This window comes from Dipteris shenzhenensis, chromosome 2, assembly GCF_047967505.1.
Source record: "Dipteris shenzhenensis isolate YYH24624 ecotype China chromosome 2, Dip_SZ_1.0, whole genome shotgun sequence".
NCBI classification, from domain to species: domain Eukaryota; kingdom Viridiplantae; phylum Streptophyta; class Polypodiopsida; order Gleicheniales; family Dipteridaceae; genus Dipteris; species Dipteris shenzhenensis.
Window position 1 is genome coordinate 66,128,634 of NC_141597.1, and position 11,321 is coordinate 66,139,954.

Consider the following 11,321-nt stretch of genomic DNA (forward strand, 5'->3'; position numbering starts at 1 on the left):
GTCCCATGTGCTTGTACTTGAGGGAGCACTTCTGTCATTCTTGGCACTTTTAGAAAAATCCAAATTTTTTGGGGGTATAGTACCCACGAGATACTTTTTGGGAATGGGGTCCACCTTGCAGTATAAAGAGGGTGAATTTTTTGCAAGTGGGGGGCCTCTCCAAGTGGGAGAGAGAGGAGCACTTTTGGGGACCACCAAATCCTAGGGAGATGTACTTTTTTGGATTCATATGGGGGTGATGGGACTCTCCATAGGCCTTGTTAGTCCTTAATCTGTTTTGCTAATCCACTCCTTATGAGTCCCCTTTTTAGTCTGAAATTCCCCTAATGAAACAACCAGCTAGATTAGTGGAATGTATGTAACTACTATTGGGCAAACTTAATAGGATAGATAACTAGGATCAAGCACTAATTTCACACCTGACTAGTGTACAAATAACTAATGCTATCCACATAAAATTTTGTTCACTAGCACATATTAACTAACTATTGTATGACTAGCTAGTATCATATATGCATATAACTAGTACAAATAAATTAAACTTACTAAATGTAAGATAGTAGATTAAGGTAGTGTCAAGATGCTAGGGGGAGAAATGACCTGCAGGATGTCAAGAACATATATTGGATGATGCACAATTGAGTTCCAACCTACCTAGTTTTGAGAAACATCTTTTTTATTTGGTGAGACACAGGTATGGGAAGCTTGAAATGAAAATAGAAGCTCCTTCACCTCTATTGTAATTGAGCTAGTCCATTGGCCTTCATTCAACATGTGTCCAAAGGCAATAACACATTCCTTACCCAATAAGCCTACTTTGGGTTGCATAGAAGTTCCTTTGATGAATGCTTAATGCTTTTGAGGCTAAAAAAACATTCAATGACATAGCTCACTTGACCCAACATCCATTAACATGTTGTATTAACATCAATATGCTAGACCTTTTCTTCACAAGTCCATCCAAAAAGTTCAATTGTTTCACTGTGCTCAAGCTACTTCAAACTCTACACACGATTGCTTCATGGACTTGAGCTTCAAGTTTTCCACCTTTATCTTGCAAGTTTCTAAGTGCTGGATGAGAACACAAGTGATTAAATACATCTTTCATAGTAAGAGTATCTATGCCAAATGCATGCATAAAAGAAAACGTTGCCACTTGATAACATATCTTTTGTCATGGTTGATCATTAATTTTTGCATTGTGTTGCTGTATATTTGGGTCCCTCAAAGTGGCTTTCTTGCTAGATTTATACTCCCTATGGTGATATGTTTTTATCTTGCACATGATGCACAATGTGAGGAAGATGGGAATACAAATTTGCACAAGTTTCCTTGTCCTTGGTTTGGGTTGGATTTTTGCATCCTTGGGTGGGGGTATGTATACCTCTATGTTGTAATACATAGCTCCTTCCCAATGTAACTTGTATACTAAGTAGATTGAATCAATCGTGGCCTCTAATTGGAATTTGTACTAAGGATTTTGAATCATCATAAAACTTACAACACCATTAAAAAAAAAGGGCTCAAAGAAAATCAATAAATAAAAAATTACGAGACACTTAAAAGACCAAGAAATTGAATGGATATAAAATAGCATCTTCTACATAATAGCTAAGTAACATACTGCAACAGAGAAAGAAAGAAAGACAAGGGTGCCTTCTAAGAATTCATAGAAGTGCTAGTTCATGGAATATGTTGGGCTTGAAAGGGTGAAATAGTTCTTTTGCATATTAATCAAATAGCATGCGACCATAGAAAAAGTGAGAAGGGCACCTTTAAAGAATTGTTAATAGCATTATTGATTGAATATGTATAGTATGGTGAGATTCAAAGCTCCCCTATTTAATACAATAGGATCCTTGTAGATAGTGAAGACGGTAGGAGTAATAAAGGGAAACAGAGAGAACGTAAAGTCATTATGTTTGCTAAATAGAGAGAGGACTAACCAAGAGACGAAAAAGCAAAATACACTAGAGATAGAGAGAGAGAGAGAGAGAGAGCTAGTAAATATAGTTACAAGAAAGTTAGGAGACTAAAAGGTAGTTACAAAAGAGTGGGAGTCGGTGAACATTCTTCATATCTTTTAAAATTTCAAAATTTTGTTATGTGTTCAGTATTACCTGCTTTGAAAAGGACCATTTTATATTTCTACATGTACCAAAATAGCAACGTGCCAAATAGAAATTTTTGGTGCCATCATATGATGCGTACGCCCATATGTTCTATGATGGTTTTTGGGCAACAATATAAGTACTACATCAAGTGATGTATCAAAGATTCTTTTATGACAACTCAATGTTAATAAGTCACCCCATAAGTACTTTTTTCTTCCTTTAGAGGAAAAAAATCACTAGGTAGGGTTTTTTTAAGTAGCCTCAAGGGGGTGACTCATAAATATGTAAGCATAGCACGTGGGTTCAACAAAAGGGGCTTTAAAAATATTCATTTTGCACCTTTTTTACATACAAAAGGGTACCATTTAAAGGGGTCATTAGGGGAGAATTAGGGTCTCAAAAGGGCCTTCAATTAATGTTTCCTAATTTCAAGGGATTAGAGAGGGATTTGAGATGTACCAATGAGAGTGCTCCTTTGTGTGGGGCAATGGTATGTTGAGGTGGAGGGATGGTACGCATGCAGAGATCCCCTACTGGCTATTCCTCTTACATTGGGGACCACCCAAACCATCCTCCTCCCCCTTAACCCATGCTTGATCACCCTCCCATATGCACCCATCCCAGATTATCCCCAAATGTCATTTAAGTCTTTGTGGACCCTTGTGGGCTAATTTCTCTTCTCCTTAGGTGTGTTGTAGGTCTGTCCCCTCTTTCTCTGCTCCTTTGCTCTGGTCCAACTGCCCTCTTCCTCCATTGTGGGACCTTTTGGATGAATTTCTTTTGTCCTCTAGCCTACTGCAGGTCTGCTCCCTTTCTCTCCTCCTCTGCTCTGGTCCAACTTCCCTTTCCCTCCATCGTCGGACCTTTTGGATGAATTTCTTTTGTCCTCTAGCCTACTGCAGGCCTACCCCCTCTCTCTCTTCTCTGTTGCTCTGGTCCAACTGTTCTCTCCCTCCATTTTTTAAAAATTGGGTTGCAGCACCTCCTACAACTGGTCTTCTCTCTCCTGCTCTTCTCAATGTTTTTGTGCCTCCTCTTGCTCTATCCCCTCGTGCTCTACCTCCGCCTTGTCTTTCCTCTCTTCATCTGCCCTCTCTTGCTCTATGGCCTCTTGCTTATCTGCCTTATCCTACAGGTGCTCTTTCCCTTCTGCAGGCTCTTCTCCTTCTGGTACATGTGCTCTTTGCCATCCTACAAGCAATTTTCCTTCTGCTACAGCAACTCTTTGCCCTCCTACAGGTGCTTTTTCCCTCTTGCTTTTCCCTCTCATATAGGATACAACTGCTCTTTCCTCTCCTACAGCTATTGTTTTCCCAACAGACATGGTCTAGAATACAGTGACACAAGGTGGCAATGTTGTGAGCTTTACTGTGTTCTAGAGCCATGTTCAGGAAGAAATTGACACAAGCTAGCAATATTGTGAGCTCTAGTGTGTTGTAGAGGCATGTTCAGGAACAAAGTGACCGAAGCTGGCAATATTATGAGCTCTAGTGTGTTCTAGAGGCATGGTCAGGAAGAAACTGATAGAAGTTGACAATGTTGTGAGCTCTAGTGTGTTCTAGAACACGAAAAAAGCATTGGATGACTTGAACTTACAATTTGACTAACTAGATAGTCATGGAAGGTTTTGCCAAGGGTCCACATAAGCTTCCCAAGAGGAAGGATGTATTTCTATGTACCTTCCTTGCCTATCTTCTTTACAAGATCCTATTTAACATAGGAGTGGGAAGTAGTGGAATCTTTGATATATTTGACAATGGAATGTCTGTAAGTTATGTGCAGGAATACCTTTTGGTCATGGAAAATGAAATGTATAGTCTTTCAACTTTGCTTGAAATGGTGAAATAGTATGCAAGAATCTAGAGAAATGCATGAAAAATATCCATTTTATCCCTTGTGCAACATCAAACAATGTGTTTGACTAGTACAAGCTGTCTATAAATTGTAGGTTGGGCATTTTGGAATTTGCATAGGTTTTCTTCATGACTTGGAGGACAATAAAAACATTGATGAATTTTCTTTTAATGGTTTTATTGTGTGGTTTCGTGTCTAAAGTTTTTAGGTAATATGTCTAAAGTTTACAATTTATACCTATTTGCCTTGCTTGCATCATTAAAGGAGACAATACCATGATGGTAAGCATCCTATGTATTGATTTATATTTTATGGTCTTTTAATGTAATGTGCTTTGTTAGGTCTGCTAATGTAATGGTTGTTGAATTGATGCAGGAGGCATTTGAGATCACTCATTGGTGCACTGTATTAGTCGACTAAGAGGATACATTGTAGTCTTCCACATCCAATTTTTAGAATGGCCTACTTAACTACTGAATTGCATCAAAGAATTGACAGCTTGATCATTGTGATCCGCATCACATGGATTACCCTATTGCATTGTATCCCATTAGCAATGGTGTAAAAATTTTGTGCTTGGCTACCTTGAGAGGAGAGACTTAATGGTATTAGTATTAGGATCTTACTTGGGGATTTCAAAAGACTCTTTTTCTATGTATTAGAGGTAGCAAAGAGGAGGTACATGCTATAAAGAGTCTTTGCATTTGAATGGAGAGATTATAATACAAAAATGTACATTAATTTACATTCTCTTCCTTGCAAGATACCATGTTATAAGCAATAATTTTGATTCAGTCATGGTTGAAATTTTGAATGTGTTGTTAATTCAATATAAGGTAATGTCACTTTGAATTGTAGAGTATTGAATATACCACCTCCAAGTTTGTTGTGTAGAGAGGTGAACCTTTTATATGCAAACTTGCCCCTTTCCTTCATTTGTATCCGAAGTAATTACAAATTTATGACCCCCTCAACTTGTGACTGATTTTTGAAGGTCTTCTACATTGAATTTTAACATTCAGGGGAAAATAGGGTCATAGGCCATATTTTTCTAGTCAATATCATAGAGCTACTCATGCTCTCAATTTTGAACCAAAAAAATTTGCAATCGGAGTTAAAGCGCAAAAGTTATAGCTATTTTACCATTCTCTTCATATTCAATGCAATTAAGTTCTATTACTTATATATATTTTTTTGTAAAATTAATTTAGGAAAATATTTTGAATATTCCAAGTCAAAAAAATACTCTCGACCAAGTTTGGTATTTTTGGTGACCATTTTTGGCAAATAAAGGAGGAATTTGACCACGACGCAGAAGGAAAAGTTGGTCAAGACATCATGGGGTGTCCAAAAATGCCAAAACCCGCCACAACGCGAATTTGTCCATTTGGAGGGTGACACCCCATGATGTCTTGACCAACTTTGCCTTCTGTGCCATGGTCAAATTTCTCCTTTATTTGCCAAAAATGGACATTGAAATGGCCGAAGTTGTTGAACTCCTTCATCTACCCCTTCAAAATCTATATTTCTTCATAGAAAATTATGAAATGCATTAGTGATATAGTAGCCAACCTAAAAATTAAAATAAAAGATACATGGGCATAGCCAACCTCCATGACCAAGAAAACATAGAAATGAAATTTTTAGATTCCTCTTCAAAATATGTATTTTCTCATGTAATCCATCAAATTATTTCAAGGTGATTTAGTGATATGAAATCAAATATTACATTGACATAGCTAACCTAAAAGGTGGCTCCAAAGGCAAGATAAACAAAGAAAATGAAAATTTACAAGGTGATGTAGTGGAAGATCAAAGTCTTTTGGATTAAATAAAAAATTATATTGACATAGCCAACCTAAAAGGTTCCTCCAAAGTGCAAGAAATTATATGGAAAATATATTGCCTAATGGTCTTGGCAGAGTTGTGCTACAAGGCACATATGTTGTCATATTGACCAACTGTCATTTGCTAAGTTACTTTGTAAATATTTTCTTTTCCATGTTTATCTATGTTGAAGTTGATGCATCTATAAAGACACATGGATTTCAAACAAGTAGATCAAGGAATTTGACAATTTGGGCCATTCCAATGTCCATTTTTGGCAAATGTTGAAGGAATTTGACCGTGGCATAGAAGGCAAAGTTGGTCGGGACATCATGGGGTGTCCAAAAATGTCAAAACCCACCATGGCACGAATTTGGCCATTTGGACACCCTCCAAATGGCCAAATTCGTGCCATGGTGGGTTTTGACATTTTTGGACACCCCATGATGTCCCGACCAACTTTGCTTTCTCCGCCACGGTTAAATTCCTCCTACATTTGCCAAAAATGGACATTGGAATGGCCCAAAGTTGTCAAATTCCTTCATCTACCCCTTCAAAATCTATATTTCTTCGTTGAAAATCATGAAATGCATCAATCAATCTCAAATTTTGGTCTCCATCTAATCAATGTGGTGCCATGGTCAAATCCCTTCTACATATGTGTTGGAATGGCCAAACTTGGCAAACAACATTTTATTGACTTGTAAGTTACATCAAAATGTGATATGACTTTTGTGTGCAAGGTGATATAAAAAAAGATGCAATATTAAAAACAACAGATAACTAAAATAGCCATAACAAAAGATTCACCATTTAGCCATAGATACATGAAAAATTTTAGCTTTAGATAGAAGAATATTATTAGAAATAGGTGTTTGTATTTCAAATTGTATTACAAAGAGGCTTTATAGCCTGTTTCTCTTCTTCTTCAGCTCTAATACACCAATAATCTCCCAATAATAGGGTCTTTAAATCCTCAACTAAGTCCTTAGAAAGACTGCTATACTATTTGGAATCTCACATTCAACTCGTAAGTTCTTATAATCTCATGTACAACACATTGGCATGGATCATGTAGGTTGCCTTGGGTCAATACTGTGAATTCTCCATGCCTTCTTGTTCCAAATGGATAGATTCTCCATTCCTGCTTTGCTACTGCACACATGAAGAAACATCATTTAGAAATTTAAATTTAAATAGATGTAATGTAACATTCTTCTTCTTCAATCAACTTTTCAGCTTCAAGACTTACATTACTAGCATCACGAGCTCCAAGCATCTCCTTTGCATCACCATTCCCTTCAAGTCCTGGATCACCTCCAAAACAACTTGCTCATGCATGACTTTGTGTCTTTCGATATGAAGAGTCCATATCATCCATGCCCACCACCATTCTCATATCATCCTCGATGAAGTTCCTGAAAGAACAACTAAGGGAACCTTAGCAAAAGCAATGCACCACTGTGGATAATCCAAAGTAAGAAATTACATTGAAACACTACGAAATTAACATTTTATCTCATATTCTCCTCTTTAGAGCACCTCCTGAGGTTCAAGATGCTTCTTTTCTTGAAAAAAATAATCATTGATCACATTTTGATTGTGCAACTGTCACAGGGTAACATGGGAGATCTCATCAAATGGTGCCATCAATAGTCGCAAAGTTTACAGAGATTGTGATAGGCCATGATACAAGGTAGGTGATGTTTGAGGAGGGATGAGAAGGACCATGAATGATTACAAGGGAGGAGAAGCAAGTAGAGGACTAGGTGTGAGGATGAGGGTAGACAAATACGCATGAGTAGGAGGAGTAGAAGCAACATGAGCAGGTGTGAGCATGAGGCAACAGAAGCTACCATGAGTAGGAGGAAGGAGGAGTAGGCATGAGCATGAGGGAAGACGAGAATGGATGAGCATGAGGGAGGAGGAGGACGCATGTGAGGAGGGAGGAGGAGGAAAAAGCAGTAAGGGGGGGGGAGGAGGAGGACGCATGTGGGAGGAGGGAGGAGGGAGACAAGGAGGAGGAGGGAATTCAAATTCAAATTTCAAAATTCAAAAGTTTGACTTTGGAGGATGGGGGGAGGAGGGAGAGAGGGAATTCAAATTCGAAATTCGGAATTTTGACTTTGGGAAAAGTGCTCCCTCCTTGGTGTAAGAGGTGGCCCCCTCCTAGGTGTAAGAGGTGAGATCAACTAGGCTTAACCCACCTAGGTAGGGGGGTTAGGACTTCCTTGACCCCACAAGAGGGATTGCATTAGGCCTAATCCATTACCCCAATTCTCCCCTAATGATTCACAAATTGAGTACAAAAATGGTGTGTCTTATTCATAAAAAATTCACAGATAAGGGACTTTTAAATTAGGCCTTAAAAACAATTCCCCTTGTGGATGTAGCAATACTTCTAATGGATATCTAAGTAAAAAAGAGAAGAGTGCATGAATCAATGTTTGAGAACATATCACAAACCCATTTATTTGAGGTCTTGCATCCTAGAAGCCTAAAGTCAGGCTTGTCTCTTGTTGTGTAAGACCTACAATGAGCACTTCGTCTTAGTTCTCTCACCTATAGAGGGAGCTCAAAAGGTGCTCAAAAGTAATGGATAAAACAATATGAAACAAGAGTATAGACAAGAAAAACTAAATCTAGTACCTTAGCATCAATGAGTTGCATATGTTCTAAACCAAATAAATGAGCAAAAATCTGGAGAACAGAACAGACTTGCTAATTCATCTTCAATGAGAAACACACATGCAATCGCAATTGCTAATTTGGATCTCTATGAGAAACACAGGCAATTAATAAACTTTCTTTTAATAATTCTATAAATTTACCTTATAGTAATTGCTATGAACTTCATGTAACCTTATAATAAGCGTAATGAACTTCATTTAAATGTGAAAAGAAAAAGTAACCATACAAGACTTGATGATAACAAGGAGGAGGAGCTTGACCTTAACGTGACAAGACCAAGCCAAGCACCCATTCTTGGGTTTTAGAAAATTTTAAAAAATCCCCTTTGCAATAGCATCCTGGGTGTGCATGCATGGTCTAATACATGTTAATGCACCCCTCTAGATATCTATTTGGATATGCACATGATCTAGAATTGAACCTAATTACAAGAAAGAAATTCATCAATGACCATGTCATGATATTTGAAAATAAGCAACCTCTTGATGAGTGCATATATTGCAAGCTAGCATCCAATCATTGTGCATTACTTTCAAGAACTACTTTTTCATGTATCATATGTAGGCCACTAACAAATTCCTTGTTATGCCAATGCGTTTACTTCACCACCAAACTTGAGATTGCACCTGATGGACACGATCACAATATTATTATAGTTCCAAAAATGTAGAGTATGAACTAATTCTGTTGATCTCTTATCGTGTATTTTGAAGATTTGCATCTATAACAATTGCAGAATTTTGGCATTTATCAACTTTGTACAAAAAATACTACCCTTTTCATTTGTAGGGGGAATTGGGTCCTAATGGACCCTATGAAGTGCCTGCTTTGTCTAAATTTGATGCTCTTTTGTGTGCATTTCTAATAAAGTGAGACATTTATATCATGAATTTATCGTGTGCTCTAGGTTTCAATTGGTCCAAATGGATTTAAGACTTAGAAGCTATGATGCTCTCAAATAAGAAAGCATAAGGAGAATTTGCATTACAAGTCACCTCAACTATACAAAGTTAGCTCGTACAAAATAATGTGACAATTGTATAAAAAAGGACATGAAACAAACTCGGCTACTCTTCAAAATAAGCCCCTATATAATAGAAAATAATTTGGTTCTTAGATGGTTGCCCATAAACTCCCATACAAGTCAAGAGATTTAATTTGAACTTGTTCTAATGCACACATGTCACAAGATATGGCCTTCTTTGAAAAGTACATAATGTCAAAGGTATAAAAAGGTCTAAACTAGCTATAACATAGTTTTTTGACAAGCAAAGCAAGTAATCAAAGCTCGTTAGTGGAAGACATTTCCGCATGCCGATTGATAGTATTCTGTGTGATGCGTAAGCTTATATACATAAACAAGGCTCTCGTTTTCCAATCATATGCATGCCACCAAAACGCACTTTAGAAAATGATACGTCAGATCATGCTTGTGAATTGTTGAAAGGAGAACTTAATGTGTTTGTGGATATAGCAATGGTAGTCAAACTTCTAGTAGTTAGAAAGCATGTTTTAGCTTCTTGGATGAAGAAGCATGTTTGTGGAGAAGAGATTGGAGAAGATTAGGCCAGAAGCTGATTATCTCAAGCTGGTTAGTTTTTTTTTTTTTGGGGGGGGCTAGCAAAGCATTTACAGTCAAGGTCCGGTGGCAAGCCGTAGTTTAAGGTCGAGGGAGTGATCGTCAACAAAGGCAAGCTTGGGGACAGATGGGGGTTCGAGGTGGCGGGCAGTGGGGAAGCTCCTGCCCAGGGTGGCAGTCGGCGGGTGACTGGGATTGAGGTAGGGGAAGAGGGAAGGCCAGGAGGCGGCGGGGCAGCGGTCGGGCAAGAAATGGGCAGGCGAGCGAGGCAAGCGGGCAATAGCGGGTTGGAAAGAGGGGTCGAAAAAGTGAGGCGAGAAGGGCGGTGGCTCGGCGGCGGAGCTGAGATAAAGCCAGGGATTGGGGTGGTTCTGCGGGCGGTGCAGGGCGGAGTGCGGCGCCACCAGCGCGGAAGCCGGAATACGATCTACGTTATAGGGACGGCAACTTCCGGCGCTCTGCGGCGACGGATCTACGTTATAAAGTAGGCGGCCATTTCCGCCGCCCGCCGCCCGACTGGCCTCCATCTGCAGCCGCTTCGCCTGCTGCCGCTCCCTCTTGTGCGCGTTCTGGTGCCCCCCGAGCGCCTGCGAGCTCGCAAACTCCCGATAGCAGAACTGGCACTCGAACTTGCGCTGCTCCGCCGCCCTCCCTCCTCCGCCCTCCTCCGCTTCCATCGTCTCTGGTTCCGCCTCTTTCACTCCCTCTATCGCCGCCTCCTCTTCCTCCCCCCCCTGCTGCTTCTGCTCTTCCTCCGCCAATCCTCCCCCCTTCCCTCTCACCCCCCTTGCCTCCTTATCATTCTCTGTGCTTGTCTCCTCCTCCTTGGCCACCCCCGGCCTCCCGTTGCAGCCCACCGATCCTCGCATCACCTCAAACCCGAACAGCTTTACGGTCCCCGTCCCCCCCCACTCTTCTCTCAATGGAGGTAAACATGGCGAATCTGCCGCCCCTTCTTTAAAGCGGTGTTCCACCGCGCTATCCCGCTTGAAGAAATCCCTTTGCTGCGGCGGTGGCGCCGTTCCGTGTTCCTTTATAAAAGCCCGATCGGTACAAGCTTCGCTGGATGGAGCAAAACCAACTCCATTGTCGCCGTGTTGGAAGGTTAGACTCGAGATTGATGGGTACCCTTCGGCATCTTCATGCAGCAGCTTCTCAGTGGCGGGACTCGAATTATTGTCCGCACGGCTCACGAACTCCGTGTCTTCTTGTTCGGCGTTGCGATGACCGGTCTCATGAAATAGTTGCTCTCCAGA

General features: G+C 40.0%; 1 protein-coding gene across 1 annotated transcript; it reads right to left on the reverse strand.

Moving 5' to 3' along the window:
• Window positions 1-9,627: 9,627 nt before the first annotated feature.
• LOC147905199 (uncharacterized) lies at window positions 9,628-10,765 on the reverse strand. The gene has a single exon (XM_087397280.1). It carries the CDS (start codon window positions 10,740-10,742, stop codon window positions 10,122-10,124), a length of 621 nt encoding a protein of 206 aa, XP_087253406.1. The 5' UTR covers window positions 10,743-10,765; the 3' UTR covers window positions 9,628-10,121.
• Between the last annotated feature and the right edge of the window lie 556 nt (window positions 10,766-11,321).

Excerpts from the sequence above, each read along its gene's own strand:
- LOC147905199 (XM_087397280.1), bottom strand. The coding sequence starts at position 10,742 with ATGGAAGCGGAGGAGGGCGGAGGAGGGAGGGCGGCGGAGCAGCGCAAG.